Source organism: Callospermophilus lateralis, chromosome 7 (assembly GCF_048772815.1).
Source record: "Callospermophilus lateralis isolate mCalLat2 chromosome 7, mCalLat2.hap1, whole genome shotgun sequence".
In the NCBI taxonomy this organism is placed as follows: Eukaryota; Metazoa; Chordata; class Mammalia; order Rodentia; family Sciuridae; genus Callospermophilus; species Callospermophilus lateralis.
In genome coordinates, this window is record NC_135311.1 from 42,926,544 (window position 1) to 42,950,117 (window position 23,574).

The 23,574-nt window shown below is 45.6% G+C and overlaps 1 protein-coding gene and 1 pseudogene across 1 annotated transcript; both read right to left on the reverse strand.

The window, feature by feature from the left end:
• Positions 1–289: 289 nt before the first annotated feature.
• On the reverse strand, positions 290–507 carry LOC143641965 (guanine nucleotide-binding protein G(I)/G(S)/G(O) subunit gamma-5 pseudogene; annotated as a pseudogene).
• A 3,045-nt stretch (positions 508–3,552) lies between these two features.
• Positions 3,553–18,253, reverse strand: LOC143404229 (palmitoyltransferase ZDHHC19-like). The gene is made up of 6 exons (XM_077110062.1): positions 18,123–18,253; positions 17,653–17,774; positions 16,967–17,106; positions 16,103–16,275; positions 15,571–15,652; positions 3,553–3,603 (listed from the first exon to the last, which is right to left on the reverse strand). The coding sequence occupies exons 1-6, from the start codon at positions 18,251–18,253 to the stop codon at positions 3,553–3,555; spliced, it is 699 nt and encodes a 232-aa protein (XP_076966177.1).
• Between the last annotated feature and the right edge of the window lie 5,321 nt (positions 18,254–23,574).

A 23,574-nucleotide genomic window follows, 5' to 3' on the forward strand; every position in this document is an offset into this window, starting at 1 on the left:
AAACACAAAATAGGGCTGGGGATGTGGCTCAGTGGTTGAATGTCCTTGGGTTCAATCCCCGGTACTAAAAAATAAATCAATATTTTATTGTATGTTGCTGCCAGTGTATATAAAATAATTACCCTTGTGAAATAGAAATTCATGAAAATTCAGAGAGGTAGATGTTAAGGATTGACAAAAGTAGAAGATTGTATTTTGGTACATGTGTTACAGGCAAATTTTTTGTACAGGCTTCAAATTAAGATCTCTTGAATATTCACTGGTTCTTGAGCAGTGGGTTTGGGAAACCTCAGCAAGATGAATACAAAAATGAATAGACTTTCTGGGGTCTGAAGGAACTTGTACATGAAGATACTCCAGTCAGTAGGGGATCATGATGAGCATTCTGCAGACAAATTTTTTCAAGTCTGCAACTGCCTGGGAAACCTTCATGTGGTTGAGTCCGGCCTCCAGCCAGAGCTGCTGAACCACCTTCTTCATAGTGTCAACGCTGGAGGAACAAGACATGGTGCATTCGAGGGCCAGGTGACTCTTCTGTCAGAGGGTCCACAGGTCACCATCAGCTGGGCCAGATGACTGGGCAGCGTGCAGCAGAGAAGATTCTGTTTTGGAGGGGGTCTGTGGATTGAACTCAGGGCACTTGACCACAGAGTCACATTCCCAGCCCATTTTTGTATTTTCTTTAGAGACAGGGTCTCACGAGTTGCTTAGCACCTCGCCATTGCTGAGGCTGGCTTTGAACTCACGATCCTCCTGTCTCAGAGTCCCGAGCCACGGGGATTACTGGCTGTGCACCACTGCGATTGGCTAGAAAAGAGATTCTTATAGAAAAAAAGATAAATAATTGCCAGGAATTAAGGGCTGATTCTTTTTTTATAATTGTTCTATTCTACATGACAGTAGAATGCATTTTGACACAACATGTATAAATGGATTATTACTTCTCATTCACCTGGTTAAGGGCTGATTCTTTATCTGAAAACCCACAAAGAGAAGCATGTCTCTTGGGAGCATGGAAGCAGTCATTCCAGTGTAGCTGAAGTCTGGGAAAGCCCAAGACTAACTTCATGGAGACCCCATACTTCTGACACAGAAGGCAAAAGATAACCCAGTAATTTGATAAGGGCCTAAGAGTAAATGGGAAGTCTCAACTGGTTCTAAGGATGAGTCACTGTCTATGGGGACACATTCCCCACTGAGCTAACAGAAGAAAACTCAGTTCCTTGTATCTAAATAGCATGTTTTAGGTTTCCATTTTGTTGTGAATTCAATGAACAAATATTTGTTCAGCTCCTATGTTAGCCTGGGAACTCCATGAAATACTTATTTTCTGTACCCCATTGTCCAGGTTCTTGTAGCTGTCTGGCCAGCTACATGAGGACTGTGATGGTCACTTTCTCCTTCTTCTGAAACTACACCCTTATATTTCCTCCTTTACCAGTAACCCCCGCCCCCCCACACAGCCCATCTCTCTTTTAGTATCAATGTGAATGACATTTGTCTTTCTTCACAGTGCAATATCTAATTCCCCTCTTCTATTACCACCATATTCTTTTTTGAAATTTTTCTTATTGTGTGAAGGCTTTATTGGAACAATTCTTAGTATGTGTCTTCCATTGCAGCCTCCCATCTTGGGAGTGGAAGACCCTTCTTTTATCTCCTTTGGGTTAATTATTTCAAACAGGTAATTTAGACCATTAAAGTCCCAGGAATTTGAATCCTGGATCAGAAGGGATGCTGGAGGTGGGGCTAATGGCAATTCTAGGGACAGATTATTCATGAACCTGTGGATTTGTGCCAGCTCCTTGGAACTGCCTTGATTCTGCATTTTGCCACAAGCCAGATAACTGCCTTAATTCTATGAACTCCTGACACCCTTCCAGGAATATCTCTATTTGCTTTGTATAACTAGAGTTGGTCCCTGTTCTATGTAAATCACAGCTGGAACTGATGCAGTAAAGATTCTATTTATTCAACTGAATATGCAATAAATTTTATTGAACACCTATCCTGCCCCAGTCAGTCTCAGTGTCTGCCAAAGTGATTATCCAAACTGATTTGTGGTAATATGTCCAAGGAAAAGATTGGAATTCAGTTTGTTGATCAGGTTTGCGTCACTGACAACATACTTACGATATACAACTAGAAAGGAGAAAAGATTTATATTTGGGTTATAGTTTCAGAGGTTTCATTCCATGATTAGCTGATTCTGTTGCTTTTAGGCCTATAGTGAGGCAGAACATCACTGAGGGACATTTGGTAGACCAAAGCTATTGACCTCGTGGTGCCTAGGAAGCAAAGGAGAATTTTCTTTTATAACAAAGCCTCTCACTCAAAACCCAGTAAACTCTGAACCATAAATGAATGAATGCATTGTTGAAGTCAGAGTCCTTGTGATTTAATCAGTTCTCAAAGACCCCCATCTTTGAACACTGCTGCATTGGGGACCAACTCTTCAACACTTGAGATTTAGGGGTCATCTAAGAATACCCAGAATTAGCAGAATTAAACCCTTAGCTGATATTTCTTTTTTAAAAAAATGTTTTTTTCTTAGTTTTAGGTGGACACAATATCTTCATTTTACACTTATGTGGTGCTGAAGATGGAACCCAGTGCCTTCTGCATGCTAGGCGAGCGCTCTACCACTGAGCCACAACCCCAGCCCTCTAAGCTGATATTTCTTGAGAACCATCCCCACATTTCTATGTCAAGCTAGTTACTAGAAATCTTCAACAGCTGCAAATCATCAAAGAGAGACATTTCTCCTCTGCCAGATAACTTAAATTACCCTTTGATAGAGGCTATAACTAGGCAATTTATACCAAATAGAGTAGGAGGAAACCCAGGTTATTGGCCAAGGTATTTCAAGCCAAGTGAGTCTTATAGCATCTCTCAACTATTATCAGTAATGTGAGTAATGGCAGATTAACTGTAAAGATACTTTGCAAACACAGAGGAGCCTGGCAATTGAAGTTCTAGAAATGGATAGTTTTCTTTGATATTCAGAAGTTGTCAGACTACATGGTTTTTGTTTGAAACTTACTAAGAATTCATTACATATAGGATATTCCTAATTCCTCAAACATCCAAAGCAACCACCTCCAAATTCCACCCAGTTTCTTTCTTTCTTTTTTTAAAGAGAGAGAGAGAGAGAGAGAGAGAGAGAGAGAGAGAGAGAGAGAGAAAAGGAGAGAGAGAATTTTTTGATATTTATTTTATAGTTTTTTTTTTGGCGGACACAACATCTTTAATTTGTATGTGGTGCTGAGGATCGAACCCAGGGCAGCGCGCATGCCAGGTGAGCACGATACCACTTGAGCCACATCCCCAGCCCCTCTTTCTTTCTTTCTTTTTTTTTTGTTGTAATTGAACACAATATTTTTGTTTATGAATTTATTTTTTAATGTGGTGCTGAGGATGAAATCCAGTGCCTCACACGGGTGAGGCAAGTGCTCTACCACTGAGCTACAGCCCCAGGCCCCCACCCAGTTTCTTAAACAAAAATTCTTGCTATGGTCTGAATGTTTGTATTCCTACTCCCAACCCCCAAATTCATATGTTGAATTTCGAAGCCTCCAAGGCCATGGCATCAGGAAGTGGGACCTATGGGAGATGATGAAGTCATGAGGGCAGAGCCCTATATTCCTGTATACAGTGCATGTCTATTGCCAGAGATTACTATCTTTAAAAACGGAATAGTGTTCTTCAAAATAAGCCAAGGGGGCTTATCTGCCGCTTTCAGCAAGTGAGGACACAGCAGGAAGTTATTTATGAATCAGGAAAGCTGGTACCATGACCTTACATTTTCCAGTCCCCAGAACTGTGAGGAATAAATTTGTTATTTATTATTTTAGCATCTCAGGAATACTAAGATAGTTCATAAACAAATAAGTAGACTCTTTGCTCTGAGAATGATGAAACAGAACCCATGTGGGGAACAAACTCTTATCTACTTATGTTTGTTTATAGTAAACAAAATAGTAGGGGAGATATAGGTATTCACTCTTTTAAGTGTAACCAGAAATGGTGGAGGTTGTTTTTTTTTTTTTTTTCCTTGTTTGTTTGGACAGCATTTATTGAGCCCAAGGGAACTTAATCATTGAGTATATCATACATCCCCAGGCTTTTTTTTTTTATTTTTCATTTTGAGACAGGGCCTTGCTAAATTGCTGAGGTGGCTTTGAACTTGTTATCTTCCTGTCTCATCCTACTGAACTGCTGGGATTACTGGTATCCACCATCATACCCAATCCCAGGATTGTTTGAAATGTGTGTTAAGTCACATAGACAAAGAAAGTACTGTCATGAAGGAAGAAGGGACTTATACAACTGATCCCTACAAACAGAATGCACTGCAGGCTGTGTATGGGGAGCACACAGGGAAATACCAGGTCAGTCAGAAAACAAGGTCAGAGCCTTTATTGTGGTTTCCAAGGGAAGGACTGGGTAAAGGGCATAAGTTTTGAATTGTTTGGTTTGGCTAACTCCAACAGGCTGCAGCATTTAGGAATGTCTCTTGCAATCTGGTACCTGGCCCTGGGGCAATTAGGTAAAGAGAACACTAAGAGCATGCTAAAAGAAGAGGTTAGATGTATACCCACGGCCCCCCCCCAGTGGTTGGTATGCATATAAGAGGTGTGCCTTAGGCAGTTTTTTACTGTCTTTAGGAAATGGCTAACCCCAAAGAAGCAGTCCCTTATTTAAAAACTACAACAATAACAACAAAAAGCAGAATATAAAGGTATGATTAATACATTCACAGACAGTCCTACTCTTTTTGGCACTTTTCATCTTTTTTACTAACTCTTTAAGTGTCCATCTCCCTTTCTAGGTCTGTGAACAATGAGCACGGGGTCACATCTTACTCTTGTCACTGGTGGGTATTCAGCATATGCCTGCTAAATTAATGAGCCAGTGTGTGTGTTTAGGCAAAATTGAGGGTAGGTATAGTCAGACAAAAGAAAACAAGCAATCAAATAATAAAAACTGTGAGTCAGCTAGGCAAGAGAGTCAGCTTCTGGCCAGCTGCCCACTTTGGCTCTTCAGATACCACTGGGGCGAAAAGAAAGCCTCCCCCCACCCCTTTTGCAGCCTTTTCCCCATACCTGTATTCTCTCCAAAACTGCAAGAAAGGGAGTAGGTACGAATGAATAGGGAGACAGCCAGAGCTATCTCCTCAGTATTCCCTCCCCAAACCCCAAACCTGCACTCCTTTCTCAGCCCTTTCCCCATGTTCTTGGTCCTATGAAATTCTAGCTTGTTCTCTGTGTTTTCTTTCGACAAAAGGGACAGGCTTGATGACAGGCAAGCAGTGGGAGTCACCGTGTTAAAATCTTGACAGGCTCTTGGCTCATGTCCTTGTAAAATGAGGGAAATACATAAACTCAGGGAAAACTGAGCTTAAAATAATGCAGCTCCACCCTGTCTCCACCTCAGTCCTGTCCCTGACTATGGCCCTTCTACAAATGTTGGACCTCCAACTCAAGGAGGGGCTTCTCACTCTTGAGACAGATGGTATTCTCCCTTAAATGTGTATCTACTTTGTAAATAAACCTTTGTCTCTGCCTTTGCCAGACTCATGCTGAAATTCTTTGCTGCCCTGAGTTCCCTCCGGGAACTCTTTGGACCCTTCTGGGAGAGATCTCTTCTCCATGACAGTCAGTTACTGAATTAGGCAAGGTCCTGGCCACCCGCCTCCCATAGATGGCATGCCAATCACTGAACTGGTCACAGGAGAAGATATTTCTCTGAAGAATGGTCTGAGATGTATGCAGAGAAAGGGAGACCTTGACTCAGGGCCAGCAGGGTTCTTGCAGACATGACAGAAAAGAATTTTACCATGCACCAGTCAAAGGCAGAGACAGAGGTTTTTTTGTGAAGTAGATATATATTCAAGGAAGAACGGGGGCTTATCTTAAGAGAGAGACCCCTTTGGGGTAAAGAAGGCTATCTCCAGAGAGACAGACAGCAACCTGTTGGTAAGGGGTGTTAGTTTTTGCAGAGGGAGGATAGCTAGGGGCTGGTCTAGAGGTGGAGGCAGGGTAGAGCTACACAATTTTACACCCTCCTTTGCACATTGCCCTCAAAGTTTCAAGTGTTGGAGGGAGCCTTTCACATGTAGTGGTTTATGGCGCTTCTTTTGACACTTAGTATGTCTCTCTGTCTTCCCAAATTACTTTCTCAAAATGACCAGTTTTGCAAACGAGAAAAGGTTTATTTAGGAGGCAGCCAAGCCAGAAGACAGATCAAGTCTCAGATCTCTCCCCCATAAGGTTAAGGGATGTTTATGATAATGAAGCAGGGAGGTCAAAGTTATGGTACAGGAGAGGTGATTGGAAGTAAGGAAAATTGAAGTAATCAGTGGTCCATACACGTGGAATCAAATTTCATTGTCTTCATAGGACACATATTCAGAAAGTGTTGTTGGTGGGGACAAAAGGAGAGTGCAAGTAATAAAAAATGGGTCAGATCAGAAAGATGGAGGCTGGTTTGAAAGGAAAAGTAATAAAATGTTAATACCTCTAGAGCACTTCCCCTTTTCCACCTGTTGCCAAGGTTACCAGCCTCCAGGGATTATTCCTCCCTGCAGGGAGTTGTAGGGGCTGTTAATGAATGCCTCCTAGGCTGCTCCCTTCTTGCCAGGACCCCTGATGGACTTCCTTCTGGCCCTTGGATCACTCCATCTTTTAGGTCAAGTGAGCAGGTTGTGAGGAAGTGAAGGCATGAGAACAAAGGAATTCTAAAGTGTGTAAAAGGGGCAGGACACCCCCACTTCCTCAGACAACCAGCTCCTCTGCCCCAGGTGTCCCAGCCTTGCCTCACCCTCAGCCACTTGCTGGCTTTCTTGGGTGGGGCCCTAGGGCAGAGCAGGACAGGGCTGAGCCAGAGGCATCAGGAGCACTATGGGCACAGTGCAGGGTTGGAGAGGGGTTCAAACTGGCCGCCTTTTCAGTAGACAGCCCTGTGCTGAACTTCACTGCCAGCTCTAAGTTTGCCTAGAGAGTGGGGCCCTGTGGTCACTGCCCAAGCCCTTCCCCTGCTGGAATGGCCCTGGAAGCAGGAATGTGAGTGGTCCCCTGGGAACCAGAGAAAGCCATCAGGCTGATGCCACCAGGTTATCTTGGGCAAACTCTTCCCTCTGCAGGACCTAAGAGCCCCATCTGCAAAACTGGGGGTGGTAGACAGCTGGATGAGGTAGCCCTGAGTCCCTACCCTCCCTAAAGACTTAAGAGTCTGTGACCCTCAGTGTGATATCTATGATTACCTTGAGGACTCCAAGTTTTAGCAAAGGGAAGACAGATTCTCCTGTGGCACATTAGTTGGCGGCAGAGCTGGGTGACTAGGTTGAGTCTCATCCTATTTGCCCTGACTTCCCAAGAGGCCCATGAGGAAAGGTCTGGAGATGCTAGGCTCTCCATCCCAGGTTCTGAGAAACTGATGTGACTCCATCTTTGAGAAATCAGCTTCTACCTCAAGGCCTGTCCAGAGGGAGGGGGCATGACTCTTGTCCTTGGAAAAACCCACAGAAGGTTCTTAGGCACATACCCACCCTGCTGAGTTGTTTAACAAAAGGGATCTGTGGTGCTAGGTGCTCCTGACACAGTTACGCTAGGTGAGGCACCATAGCAACCCCCTAGCAACCACCAATCATCAGGAGACAGGAAAAATATCTGAAATGTCAGGTGACCTCCCAGTAGTTTCCGTGATGTATAACATGATTAGGCAACCCTACAGTTTGGCATATAGACTCTTGCAACCCTTCCGGGCCTAAACCAATCAGTTCAAATATATCCACCATTTGAATTCACCCACTTCCCTTACCCAACTTGTTCCCGCCAGTGAATGTGCTCATCAATGTTAAGAATTGTTGTTTGATTTTCCCGCGGTATAAAATGATTTCCTGTGTGATGTTGTGATGCATAGTGTATACCCCCAATACCTATAAATCCTCACTAACTGAGGGTTGGGACTCACTACTCAGGACTGCTGTATTGTAAACTGTTGAGAGTCCAGGCGCGAGCCTGCAATAAAGACTCTTGTGTAATTGCATCAGATTCGGCTCCTGGAGGTCTATTGGGGTCCCACGAATCTGGCATTAGGGTTCTAGGAGTTTGTGGGCACCTGGTAGCCCTGCAGGCGTGGGGGCCATTTCTTGGCTCTGGCCCAGGGATGGCAGAATTTCCTGGGTAGGTGGACAGTGGGCCCCAAAACTGGTCCCCTATAACACCCCTTGCCTTATCCATGGGCCAAAGATTGGGTGGGGCAGGTCTGAGAATCAAGGGCACATTCAGCAGAAATGAGAAGGGGTCAAAAAGGGAAGGGGCTGCAGCCCAGTTGGGTCCTCTCAACTTGGCAAGGAGTCACAAGACTGGCCCAAGCCTTAGGGTAGAGGGTATGGTGGAGGATGTCAAAGGAAGGAATGTTCTATGTCCCACTTAATGCTCAAGAAGCAATGAGCTTGAATCAAGGGTCTTTCTTAAGGAAATCCTAGGAATCCTAGGCTGGGGCCAGGGGGCGGACACACCTAAAATCTTCATCCCAGAGCAGGAAGTCTTTGCCTTTGGAAAGGCCATGTCCTCTTTTGAGAATCTGAGGGAAATTACATCCTTCCCTCGTGGGGAAACTGAGGACCAGATTGTCAAGGAGATGTCTCACATCTAGCTTAGGACTTAAAAGGCCCTTGCCTGAGACTGAGTGAGGCCCTGTATACCTGAAGGCAGGGAGCCAATGAGTGCAGACCTGAACCAGGCAGCATGGCAGGGGGATAGGCAGGATGGCAGGGGGACAGCCAGCGGGGCTGGAGGAGGCAGCATGAACTCCTCAGAGACTGGGGCCTGGCCTTCTGGGCCCCGCTTGGAGCTGGACTCCCTCCAGCACTCCCCCACCCAGCCAGTTCCATGATGCACATCCAGGCCTTGGCCCAGGCTCCTGGACCACCTCTCTCCTCCCTCACTCAGATCCAGTTTATTGGGAGGGCTGTCCTTTGGGAATGAGCTTGGGAGCCTCTGGCTTCCCCACTCGGCCTTTCCCCCTTTTGGTCAGCAGGGTTGAGCCATCCCTACTGCACACACAGGTTCACAGGCACTAAAACCTGGCCACAGGGACTCCTCCCCTCCTTCTCTGCCATGTGCCCATGAACTTGGGCTTCCCAGACAGAGGAAGTGAGCAGGAATAAGATTTGAGAAAAGCCTTAAGCCCCAAAGGGACTAGAGCCCAGGGAGATAGATATTTGGACAGGGAATGGGGATGAGAAGTGTTGGAGTTCAAGCCAGGGCAGACGGGTGGGGCTGGGCCTGGGCTTCCCAGGAGAGGTTGAGAAGGAAAGGAAGAGGGAAGAGCAGTCTTGTCATGGGACTTTGTAGTCTAGAGACTTGGAGACACATCCTGCATCATAGGTCACCCACCTCCTAAATTTGGTCAGAAAGGATAAGGGGCTGGGCGAACAAACCCCCGAGGATGACCTCATACCAAACATGTGCATACTCTCTCTCTCTCTCTCTCTCTCTCTCTCTCTCTCTCTCTCTCTCTCTCTCTCTCTCACACACACACACACACACACACACTCACACCCTAGGGACATGCATCTGACCCCTTGGGTGACATCCTTTTGCCTCCACCTTTATCACACAAGATGGTTTCACCCAGATACAAGAATGGAAAAAAGCAGTATAGTTTGTCTGTCCTGATGGTTCATGTGTCAAGATGATATGGGTATGGGGTCCTTGATACAAATTCAGAGAGCCCCACAACCACTAATAGTACTCTGGAAATTCTGACATGGTCGGGTCGCCCAGCTAGTGGAGAAAATAACTATAAATCATTCCAGCTGCATTCATTGCTTGCCTGCTGTGCACTAGATGAAACACCTCACCTCCTCCTCCAACAACCTACTACGAAGGTGATATTATTCCCACTCCCAAGATCACACTCTTGAGACTAACAGACACACAGTTTGATGTGCCCCCTGCCCAACACTCTGGGGCCTGCAAACTCAAAAGACCTGAGTCTACCCCAGGGACAGGACCAGAACCAGCACCTGATGCACCCCAGGAGGAAGGGACCAGGGTGGGACACAGTTGAAGGAGAGATGCAGGATGAATGCCCCCACCCTCCCACATCTGGGGAGGAGGCGGCAAGGAAGGGGCTCTGGACTGACTCAGGCTGGCTCACATCCCACTAGAGGGCTGGGCCAGACTTTGTTTTCAAATTCCTGGGCAGCTGGCACCCCCTGTAGTCAGACAGGGATGCTGCAGGGCAGGGCTTGTTCCATCCCTAGTGCCAGCTGGGGGTTTTCTCTCCTCTCATCTCCAGCCCTTGCCAGGAAGCCAGCCAGGTCAGTCACTGTGATTATTACTGTTGCCACATTTTAAGGATGAGAGAAATGACAAGTGTCTTGCTCAAGGTCAATGAGCTAGACAATGTTGGTTCCCTAGCTTGGGTCTCCAGAGAGCAAGGATCTTTCCCTTCCAAGAGGGCTTTGTTCCAACCCCTTAGAGCCTCCCTACATCCCCAGGAAACACCGCTTCTCTAAACCTAGAACAAACACACAGAGCAGCCGTAGGAAGAAGTAAAAACTATTTACAAATGTACAACAGGAATGGAAGTCTTAGCACTCCCAATAGGGGAGTGATTGAGGGCTCAGCTACGAGAGGCCTCCACGTGGAGGCTCAGAAGATGAAGTTCAGATGTCCTGGTATCCAGCAGTGTGAATGGGTGAGTGAGAGGCTCGTGGATGGGAGGCCAAGCCTTCTCTGTGGGCTTTTTGATGCGGCATCAGGCTGATGGAAATCTACACACATAAGTCAATACATGGGTGTTCTTTCTAGCTTCTACCCTGCAGTTCACAGTCATGGCTCTGGGCCCCAGGAGGCAGGACAAAGGAGAGGGCTGGTACCCGAAGTAATGCAAGGGCCCTTGGGGGGCACCATGGGTTTTGTACCCTACTGCGCTCCTAATGCTCCACTTCATATATTTCACATGGGATTTCAAGTACAAATTTCCATTAAAAAAAAAGAGCCAGGCACAGTGGCACATGACTATAATTCTAGTGGCCTGGGAGGCTGAGGCAGGAGGATCACAAGTTCAAAGCCAGCCTCATCAAAAGTGAGGCACTAAGTAACTTAGTGAGAACCTGTCTCTAAATAAAATACAAAATAGGGCTGGGGATGTGGCTCAGGGGTCGAGTGCCCTGAGTTCAATTCCCTGTCCCCCTCCCCCCCAAAAAAGAATCTCCTTTAAAACATAAATTACTAATCTCAGTCCTCATTAATAACTGAGGAAACTGAGGCCTAGAAAGGTAAGGGACTGGCCAATGCCAACTAGCAAATTAGTGGTGCAGTCTTTTCTCTTTGTCTATTCATCAACACCTGGGAGTGCTCTGAAACCTGGAACCCGCACACTCAGGTTCATATTTCCATTCCTTAAGCTCCATGTGCTTCAGCTTCAGGGCCAGCCCAACCTCAGGAGCCTCCCCCAACACATGTGTGACCCACAGACATCCCTCTCCCAATGCACACCCACTATTCCTCACCTCCTGTAAAGCTGCAGCCTCGCCACTCCCTGGGGTGCCCTGCCCATGTGTTGGAGATGTGGGCCCAGGGAGCTCTGTGGGACGGTGTTGACGGGAATATTGTGGCGAGAACCGTGTGTGCACTGGGTCAACTTGCTCAGGGTCCCACTCCGTGCCTTCCTCCTGCTGCATCCAAGTAGCTGCAGACATGTACCTGGGGCGTGATAGACCAAATGCAGGGAGTCACTACCCACCTTGGCCTGGTCCCCCTGACCACCCTCACCCTCAGCTTGGAAAGCACAGAGCCCAGGGTTCCCAGCCAGGAGTCTCATCCCGGCTGCATTTCCCCTCTACCCCATTTCTTAGGGCAAGAACCTAGAAGGCCAATGAATAGGGACGTTCCCAGAGGCTCCCAGAGTGCCCTGGAGAAAAACCCAAAGGAAAGGACAATGGGTGACAGGGCCTGGGAGCTGGGGTCAGGGACCAAAGAAGAAAACCCACCTTTATCTCACCCCACTCCCACCAGCCCCAGAGGTCCACCACTTGAGCCTTCAGTTTACCAACTCACTTGGGTCCCACTTGCATACAAATGGTCAAATACCAGTTGTTGGCACAGCCCTGGTCGAAGGGGTTGTTGTTCCAGAGTGATTTGCCCTGGAGGGAGATGGGGATGGGAAGAGGAGCTCAGAATCAGCAGGACTGGGCAAGGCCATCTGCCAGTGACTCCTCCTAAGTCAGTCAGCTAAGCCAGGGCTCAGCCCAGGCCTGGAGCAAGATTCTAAGGGCAGGGGAGCCCAAGAGTGACCCAGGGCCTCCTGCCTTCCTATGCTCCTCGGAAGAGTGACCTCCTTCGATCCACTTGTGAGCAGCTCTCCCCAGACAGTGCTGAAACTGCACTCCTTTCTCCTGCCTTCTCATGGCTCCACATCATCCTGTGCCTCCCTGTGCAACATCCTTGTTCTGTCTCCATTGGCCACACCTGTCTTCTAACCTCATCCTTCCACACACCGCCTTTTTTTAAAAAATATTTTTTAGTTGTTGATAGACCTTCTTATTTTTTCTAATTGGTATAGGGTGGTGAGGATCAAACTCAGTGCCTCACACATGCTAGGCAAGTTCTCTGCCACTGAGCTACAACCCCAGCCCCTTTCAGATACCTTTTAAACTCTTCCTTGTGCTGCTCAATTGCTCCAAGACAATGTCACCACCCCACTCCCACTTCATTTCCCCAGCTCTCATTTTTTTTTCTAAAATTATGCCTTAGTTGAATTTCACTATCTGGGAGGACAGGGGCAGTGGGGAGGCCCAATCATAGTTTCCTAGTCAAAAATCACATGGCCCAGGAAAATCTGGGCTGAAGGCCTTCAGTACACAAAGCAGTAAATGTCAAGCTCAAAGTAAAGGCAGACCACAGGGCTGATGAATAAGGGCCAAGCACAGAGTCTCAGGTGGGAGGAGGACCAGATATGGCAGTGGTGGGCTGGGGAGTAAAAGGATGGGAGGTGATGAGCAGGTAGGGTCCTCTGTTCACTGTCTCGGGGTCTGCAGCATCCCCTCCCCCACTGATGCTGCCCACCAGTCTTACTGAAAAAGCCTTTAGTCAAGAGATTGCCATACTAAAGGAATCCCAGGGCAGAGATGCCCACCCCTATCATTCCTATTCAACACTAAAAAGCAAAAGCAATAAAGATACACAGATTGGAAAGAAGGTAATGAAACTGTTTTTCACAGATGACAATTTTCTATGTACAATGTACAACAGCCAAAAAATGCTGAGGGAGAACTCAGCGGTTGAGCACCCCTGATTCAACCCCTAGTCCTAGAAAAACAACACTAAGGACTCCTGCTCTTGGGAAGATGCTATGAAGAAAATGGAATGACAAGTCACAGATTGCAAGAAGAGATTTGCAAAACCTAGATCTGAATCTGATGTAGAAAACTCTTAAAACTCAATAAGAAAACAACCATTTTTTCAAATGGTCAAAAGACTGGACTAAACGATTTTGGAGGGAGTGGGTACCACGGATTGAATATAGGGACACTCAACCACTGAGCCACATCCCCAGTCCATTTTTTTTTTTTTGTATTTTATTAGAGACAGGGTCTCACAGAGTTGCTTAGTGCCTCGCTTTGCTGAGGCTGGCTTTGAACTCAGAATCCTCATGTCTCAGCCTCCCAAGCTGTGGGAATTACAGGTGTGCGCCACTGTGCCCTGCCAGGAGTAAACATTCTACCAAAGACCCACTGAAGGCCAAACAGACATGAAAATAGGCTCAACATCATTACTCATTAGGAAAACACAACCTGGAACCTTAATGAAATACTACAACTCATTTAATAAGACAGGTTTGATTAAAAGAGAAAACAAAATAACAAAGGAGAGTGTGAGGGTTGGGGTTGTCGCTCAGTGGTAGAATGCTTGCCTAGTGTGTGTGAGGCACTGAATTCGATTCTTAGCACTGCATATAAATAAATAAAAGGTCAACTGACACCTAAAGATATTTGAAAAAAAAAAGTGTGAAATGTTGGTGAGGATGTGAAGCAACTGGAATTCCCAAACATTGCTGGTAGAATTTAGAAACCTTACAGTTGTTTTGGAAGACAAATTTGGCAATTTCCTACAAAGTTCCACACGTGTTTACCTTATGACTCAGCAATGCCACCCTTAAGAATTTATTCAACAAAAATGAAAACTTATGTTCACATGCCTGTGCATCAATGTTTGGGGCAGCTTTATTTATAACTACCCCAAACTAGCTAGGCATAGTGGCCCACACCTATAATTCCAGAGGCTTGGGAGCCTGAAGCAAGAGGATGGCAAGTTCAAAGTCAGCCTCAGCAACTTAGTGATGCGCTAAGCAACTTAGTGAGACCCTGTCTCAAAATTAAAAAAAAAAAAAAATTTAAACATAATGGGAGGGGTGCTAGGAATGTGGCTCAGTGATTAAACACCCCCGGGTTCAGTTTCTAGTATGAAAACAACAAAACAAAACAAACAAATATACTGGCAAAAACTAGATATAATGTAAAAAATCCTTCGTTTGATGAATGTATAAACAATCTATAGGGCATCCATACGCTTCTACACAGCAATAAAAGGAAATAAAATACTGATATGAGCGACAACATGGATGAATCTCAAATACATTGTCCTAAATAAATAAAGCCAGAGAAAAGAAGGCAATGACTCCATTTACATGTGATCCTGGAAAAAAAGAAAAACCAGAAGGACATAGGGAGAGAGACTGACAACAACAGGTGAATGAAAGGATATTCTGGAGTAAAGAAACTGCCTAAACATGATCATGCTGGAGAATGCAGGACAGTATCCATTTGTCAAAATCCCTTATCCTAGACTAAAAAGGTGAATCTTGCAGTTTTAATATATTCCTCAATAAATGAGTTTTTGTGGTTGTTTTTTTTTTTAAATCCCACCATGGCTCCCAGGTTTCCACTTCATCAAAACTAAATTTCACGCTCAACTTTTAGGGGCTTTTTAATCTTGACTCCCACGGGGTCAACTTCATTGCCCATGCCACCTTGGGTTTGATTTAGAATCGTTCCTTCCTCATTTCCTTAACATCCTACTTTCGGGTTTCTGTGCCTTTTTGCAAAGGTGTGCCTCTCACAGACAACACCCTCCTGTCTTCTACCTTTGCAAAATCACACCTAGGAAAGGAAGAGTGGCACGTCCTCCTCTACAATGCTGGCCTCGCCAAACTCAGTTTCTTGCAGGATGCTACACCACTCAGGACCGACCCCCGTCTCAAGCGTTTTCCTAGGTGTCTGCTGGTGTTATTCTGATCGCAGGGTTCTCATCAACACAAGCGCAGGATGCATCCATCCCTCAAATAACAGGCTCTCCATGCAATGCACCCACGAGGAAGAATGACCACTGAGCTCCAGGGGGAGGAAAGATCTGAGCTGCCTCTTAAGGGGTGGGTCTGGAAGGACTCATGAGGCACCATCAGGACCAAGGGCAGTGAAGATCAGCCGAAAGTGCCGGATTCCCAAAGATGCAAGATGCCTCAGCACCCTCTGGTATTGCAGTACTCGCTTACCTTGCTCACCGACACAGCCTGTATCATCAGGATCAGAATGACAGGCAGCAGGAGTACCAAGACGGGTACAGCTACTGCGATGCTGTGCATACACAAGCTAAGAAGAACAGACAAAGTGTTCTCTCCTGGCCCCGCCCAGCGACTGACACGCCCTCATTAGCCCCGCCCTGGCTGTCCCCGCCCACGCACTTTTTCCTTCCTGGACTGGACAATTAATCCAGCACACGCAAGAGAAAACTCACCCCACCACGCTGTCCTCCCACTTGACCCTTTTCAACCTTCATTACCCCACTTCTTGGCCTCCCTAGATTCTTAACTCCATAGTCCATCCTACCACGCCCATCTCCCTGACCCCACTCGCCTTCAACCTGTCCTTCATAGGTCCTCCCAACTAGCTTCTCCCTTTAGCCCTGCTCACAACATCAGCCCTCCCTCGGTTAACCCGCCTCTTGGCTGTCCTGCCCCTTGGCTGTCCGTCCCTTCCCACAACCCATTCTCTTCCCAGTGTGGGCCCTTGGGACTGGGTGGATACACCATGGCTGAGTCCAGCGACAAGGGCATGTGTCTTGTACGAATGAGAAAAAGCACACTGGTAGCCAGAAGAACAACCAGATAAAGGCACAGGGACACCAGCAGCAGCACGAATACGTGGAAATTTCTTTGACCTACACAATTGTTTACCCACAGGCAGTGGTGGTCATAGTCCTAGGGGAGAGAAGGAAGACCTTGAGGGTCTATTTGGCTTAGCCCAATTCCCCCATCTCCAGGGTGAAACCAGGACGTCCATGGATAGAGCACAGTTAGGACGCCATGGCGCATCAGGTCATTTGTCATGAGTGAGGTCTTTAGAGACAAGACCTGCCTGGTGTCACTTTGAGCAGGATACAGAAAAGCTCTGAAGCTGTATTTTTTCAGATACTGGGTAAGGATGAGAAGAATTTCTTGCCCAGCCAGCCTTCTGTACTTGGAAACCCGTGCAAGGTGTGCACATGAGAGAAGAGCATTCGGAACCCAGGAAAACCTCAATTGGACACCCAGAGGTGGACAGGCAATGATACCCAGAACAGGGCAGCAGCCGGCCTAAAGTTATGGGTATCTAGTATCAGCAAGCTAGTGGGACAGTCACTGCCTTTCCTCCCCTTGACTCCACCAGGCTCAGCACAGATGAAGCCCTTTGCATGTCAGCACCTGTGCAAGCAAGGCCAGCGTCTCAGGACAAGTGCTGAACTGAAGGTAATAACATATATAAGTGACCAAGAGTGGCTGAGAGCCACTTGTAGCAGTGTGGGAAGATGATCTCATACCCACCCCTGGACCACATATGATGTGAGGTTCCTGGACCTGGCCAGGTGCCCTGGGATGGGTTGGTGAGTGGACAGGAAGGAGGAGTACTTACCCCCACACAGATATTACAGAAGGGACAGTGGTGGGTCCGGGGTGGACGATGGAAAGAACACTTCGAGCACCACTGCAGGTGAAAGGCCGTGTTGTTCACTCGTGCTATGTATTGAATGTTGGGGTCCTCTTCTAAGGAGCCTGGCAGGGGAAGAGATTTGGGCAGTGGCAGGAGGTCCTTCCACCACTCTACTGCTTGGGGCCGCCCCATAGCATCATTGGGCAACAAGAAGGGTGGGGAGGAGGAGGGCAGGGGAATCCCGGTCCCTGTTGAGCAAGCTGACCACTCAGATGGGCGGCAGTCAGAGAGAAAGGGCTGTCCAGCCACGGGAGCTCTATACAGAGCTCTCCCCTTTTGGAATAGTGATCAGTGCTTGAAGTCGTGTGTAAAATGGGAAGGAGGAGGAGTGAACTGTGTGGTTTGGAAGAGCCTGCTGGCCTCTCTTGCCACCCTGCCCAGTCCTTCCTTCTAAAGCAGCTGGAACACCTCCGGGATTCTGTTTTTTCACACTTCAGTGGCTTGGGAAATGAAGTGCCAGGGCCCAAGTAATGATGACATGGAGGGAAGGGCTCCTGAGGCAACGGGGGTGGGGGGTGGGGTTGAGGGGGTTTAGCATGTTTGAAATCACCCCTATAGGCATCAGCCCTAGGGATACCACCTCCTTCTCCAGGGGTCTGAGGCCTTACCTTTGTGTAAATTGCCTGGGTCTGACCCGTTGAGGAAAATGAGGCTGCAGAAGGACACTATAAAGAATAGGCCCGAAACCATGGCAAATTCCCACTGCCCATTCTGAGCCAACCACCGGCACCTGAAACCAGAGCCAGACTCAGTCCTAGTCTGGGGAAACCCAGAGCTCCCCACAAGGCCTAGTTCACCTGAGGTAGGACTCACTCGCCTTAAGGACAGATCTAAATATCCAGGTTAGAGACAGACCATGGAGACTCCACAAAATGTCACCAGCATTACCAGTCTCTCATAGTTCCCTAAAAGCGTGAGGCACTCCAGACCTCTGTGCTTTCACATTGGGTTCCCTCTAACTCTATATCCTCCTTCCCCTGCTGACCCTCTCTCTCCACTTCCCTCCCTGCCTCTGTACTGTCCTTGTCTATTTTCTCTTCTGTGTCTAAGACACTGACACCTTCCATGGGAGACTCACGGAAAGGCGAAGAAGATGCCACTTATTGTAATAAGAAGCATTGCATTAAAAGCTGGAAACAGGCTTGGTTTCAGCCATGAGGATTCGATCGGAGGTTCATTTGGGGGCGTGATACTCTGTGAAGAGGCCATGGCTAGACCACCAAGTCTCACAGACTGAAGCCACCAACGAACTCTTCTGGGTTGGCACCCAGACTGCCATGACAACACAAGTGACATCACAGAGGTTCTGGAATGGGGGCTCTGGCTGCTTCCAGTGACTTCTGAGATCAACCTTCCCCCACCCCCACATACGCACATGTTGTAGACTGGGACATCCTGCTCTTATGATGGTAGCTTTGTTGGAGCTTGTGATGATGTGATGTGGTTTGTCTCAAAGGTTCAAAGGCTGGAGGGTTGGTCCTCATTGTTGAGGTTGTAGAACCTGAAAGAGGTGGACCTAGTGGGAGGTAACTCAGTCACTCTGCAAGATGCCCTCTCAAGGGAGTAATGGACTTCTCATGGGCCCCCATTTGCTTCTGTAAGAGAGAGTTGTTATAAAAAGAGCCAGATTGGTCCCTCCCTTTTTTCTGACCACACAATCTGGTGAACACCCTCACCAGAGATCACTTGCAAGAGCTGGGAAATCTTGGATACTGAGTTAAATAAACCTTACCTCCATATAAATTATCTGTTCTCGGGTATTTTGTTAGAGCAACAGAAAGCAGGCTAATACAGAGGCCATAAAATATGTGAAGATGGCATGGGGAGAAGTTTGGTGATGGTTATCCCCCTTTCAGGCCCAGTGCTAATTGGAGTCAACAGTGCTCATTGCTCATCCTAGCTCCACTTCTTCCTTTTTGTTGTAACAGAGCTCCAGTTTGGGGAAGGAGGTAGAAATCTACCAATTAAATATCTTCCCAGTTTACTCACTTCCATGGTGGGATTTATGATGTAATTCTCTCTCAAAAATAAAATGAGCTGGGGATGTGACTCAATGGTTAAACAATCCTAGGTTCAATTCCTGATGATGATGATAATAACAATAATAATAATAATTTGTACATATTTATGGCATATAACATAATTTGAAAAATGTTACATAGAAGAATGTCGAGTCAAGCTTTTTAACATATACATTACTTCATATTCTTATTTGTGGTGAGGACCCTTAAAATCTACTCTTTGAGTCATTTTTACTGTAGATAACATTATCAACTGTACTCATTTTGTTTTATGTTATTATTAACTGTAGTCATTATATTGCACAATAGATCCCTTAAACTCATCCCTCTCATCAAAGTGTAATTTGTTCTCCTGGGACCAGCATCTTTCCCCTCCACAGCCCAGCCACTCCTGGGCCCCTGTCAGTCACCATTCTGCTCTCTGTTTCTATGAGTTCAACTTTTATCAATTCCACATGTGGTTGAGATCATGTGATTGTTGCCCTGTGTGTGGCTATTTCCCCCAATAAAACGTCCTTTGGCCTCATTCATTTGTCATAAATGACAGAATTTCCTTATTTTTTTTAAAGACTAAAGAGTATCCCCTTATATTTCTAAACCACATTTTCTGTATCCATTCATCCACCGATTGGCTGGACCATAGGGTAGTTTTTTGTTTTTTGTTTTTGTTTTTTTTTTTTTTGCTGGGGATTGAACCCAGGGCCTTGTCCATGCAAGGCAAGCACTCTCCCAACTGAGCTCTATTTTTAATTTTTAAAGAAACTTCCCATACTAATTTCCATAATGACTGTACTAATTTACATTCCCCCAAACATAGTACATGAATTCTAGTTTCTCCACATCCTGACCAGTACTTAAAATCTTTTGTCTTTCTTTTTCTTTTATTTATGATGGGGGTTGAACCCAGGGGGACTTTACCCCTGATAGCCATCTGGAGACCATTTTACTTTTTATTTTGAGATCCGGTCTCACTGAGTTGGTGAGGTTTTCCTTGAATTTATAATCCTCCTGCCTCAGCCTCCTGAGTTACTGAGATTAAGGCATGTGCCACTGGTTCTTTTGTCTTTTTGACAATAGCCATTCTAATAGGTGCGAGAGGGTATCCTATTATGATTTTAATTGCATTTCTCTAGTGATTAGTAATGTTGAATATTTTTTTTCAGATTTCTCTTGGTCAGTTGTGTTTCTACTGAGAATGAAGTGATGTTTGGGTCACAGTCTACCACCAAATTTTATGTCAATTTCTGTTGTAGCACAAGAAGAAGGGATGACATGCATTGGGTCATGGAAAAAGGTTAGGAGTGGTACTAGAATCATAACTACCAGGTCTATTGAGCTTTGGAGCAGACCATGCTAGCCTTAGGGTTTCTCTTTTTGTTTTGTATTTTTCATTAGATATATATGACAGCACCATGCATTTTAATTCATTGTACACAACTGCAGCACAAATTTACGTTTCTATGGTTGTACCTGATGTAGCGTTCACACCATATGTGCATTCATACATGTACCTAGGGTAATGATGTCCATCTCATTCCACCATCTTTCCTACCCCCATGCCACCTCCTCACCTCTGCCTCCCCTTTGCCAGATCAAAGTTCCTCCATTTTTCCTTATCAGAGAGAACATTCAGTCTTTGGATTTTGGGGATTGGCTTACTTCATTTAGCATGACATTCTCTAACTCCATTCATTACATGTCGTAATTTTATTCTCTTTTAATGCTGAGTAATATTCCATTAGGTATATATACCACATTTTCTCTATCCATTCATCTATTGATGGGCATCCAGGCTGTTACCACAGTTTAGCTATTGTGAATTGAGCTGCTATAAACATTGATGTGACTGTGTCCCTGTAATATGCTGATTTTAAGTCATTTAGGTATAGACCTAAGAGAGGGATAGCTGGGTCAAATGGTGGTTCTATTCCAAGTTTTCTAAGGAATCTCCAAACTGCTTCCCAGATTGGGTTGCACCAATTTGCAGTCCCACCAGCAGTGTATGAGTGTACCTTTTCCCCTTCTACATCAGCATATATTGTGGTCTCTCTTCAGCACACAGGGCACTTTGTGGTACAACCACTGTTCTATGTGGTTTCCATGAATTAACCCACAATTCCTTGTTTTACAGATAGGGAAATTGAGTGACCAGGTGCTAAGTGCTACCCAAGGTCTCCCTGCTGGAAAGCTGTAGAGCTGTGATTTGGACTTATGAGGTCTGGCTCCAGAGTCCTTGCCACCAACCACCAAGCAAGTGACTCGAGGAGGAGTTGCAGTCAGGGGGCTGAGTAGAAAGGGAGTGAAGTTGGAGCATGGGATCAGTGCCTGAGATGGGTGCTGCCAATAATGGAAAGGAGCCCTGATTGGTGAATCCCAGAGTGCAGACGACATTTAGGTCCCTTGAGAATAGTGATCCTGGACATGGAGGTAACCATTGTGAAAAGAGCAACCATTCTCCAGAAGAGAAACCTACTCTCCAAGTACAAGGATTTCACCAGAGCCTTGTCCCTCAAGGGGGAAGGCGTCTCTTCTATTCTAGGCTCTTATCTCCTGCAAGGTGCTAGTGGTGGTGGAAAAGTAGGAAACACCAGTGAAAGTCACACCCCAGCAATACAGGCTCACTCAACACCATGATCTAATCATAGACCACAGAATCCTTCCTTCCTCTCTACTGTGCCACTATACCAAAAAGCCTCCGCACAACTTTATTTTTTTTTAAGGTTTTCATAAAAATGAATTTAATGCATAAAATACCTGCAAGAATATTCCTAACAGTCTGATCTGAAATCAGTTTTTTTTTCTTTTTTTTTTAATTGGTTGTTCAAAACCCTACAAAGCTCTTGACATATCATATTTCATACATTAGCATACATTAGCTTCAAGTGAGTTATGGACTCCCTTTTTTACCCCAAGTACAGATTGCAGAATCACATGGGTTACACATCCACATTTTTATTAATACCATAATAGTAACTGTTGTATTCTGCTACCTTTCCTATCCTCTACTATCCCCCCTCCCCTCCCCTCCCATATTCTCTCTCTACCCCTTCTACTGTAATTCATTTCTCACCTTGTTTATTTTCCCATTCCACTTACAACCTCTTATATGTAATTTAGTATAACAATGAGGGTCTCCCTCCGTTTCCATGCAATTCCCCTTTTCTCTCCCTTTCCCTCCCACCTCATGTCTCTGTTTAATGTTAATCTTTTATTCCTGCTCTTCCTCCCTGCTTTATTCTTAGTTGCTCTCATTATATCAAAGATGACATTTGGTATTTGTTTTTTAGGGATTGGCTAGCTTCACTAAGCATAATCTGCTCTAGTGCCATCCATTTCCCTGCAAATTCCAAGATTTTGTCATTTTTTAGTGCTGCGTAATACTCCATGGTGAATAGATGCCACATTTTTTAAATCCATTCATCCATTGAAGGGCATCTGGGTTGGTTCCACAATCTAGCTATTGTAAATTGTGCTGCTATGAACATCGATGTGGCAGTATCCCTGTAATACGCTCTTTTAAGGTCTTCAGGGAATAGTCCAAGAAGGGCAATAGCTGGGTCAAATGGTGGTTCCATTCCCAGCTTTCCCAGGAATCTCCATACTGCTTTCCAAATTGGCCGCACAAATTTGCAGCCCCACCAGCAATGTACAAGAGAACCCTTTTCCCCACAACCTCGCCATCACTTGTTGTTGTTTGATTTCATAATGGCTGCCAATCTTACTGGAGTGAGATGGTATCTTAGGGTGGTTTTGATTTGCATTTCTCTGACTGCTAGAGATGATGAGCATTTTTTCATGTACTTGTTGATTGATTGTATGTCCTCCTCTGAGAAGTTTCTGTTCAGGTCCTTGGCCATTTGTTGATTGGGTTATTTGTTATCTTATTGTCTAATTTTTTGAGTTCTTTGTATATTCTGGATATTAGGGCTCTATCTGATGTGTGAGGAGTAAATATTTGTTCCCATGATGTAGGCTCCCTATTTACTTCTCTTATTGTTTCTCTTGCTGTGAAAAAACTTTTTAGTTTAAGTAAGTCCCATTTCTTGATTCTTGCTATTAACTCTTGTGCTATGGGTGTCCTATTAAGGAATTTGGAGCCCGACCCCACTCTATGTAGATCGTAGCCAACTCTTTCTTCTATCAGACGCAGAGTCTCTGATTTGATATCAAGGTCTTTGATCCATTTTGAGTTAACTTTTGTGCATGGTGAGAGGAGGGGGTTCAGTTTCATTTTGTTGCATATGGATTTCCAGTTTTCCCAACACCATTTGTTGAAGATGCTATCCTTCCTCCATTGCATGTTTTTAGCCCCTTTATCAAATATAAGATAGTTGTAACTTTGTGGATTGGTCTCTGTGTCCTCTATTCTGTACCATTGGTCCACCCGCCTGTTTTGGTACCAGTACCATGCTGTCTTTGTTACTATTGCTCTGTAATATAGTTTGAAATCTGGTATCGCTATACCGCCTGATTCGCACTTCCTGCTTAGAATTGCTTTTGCTATTCTGG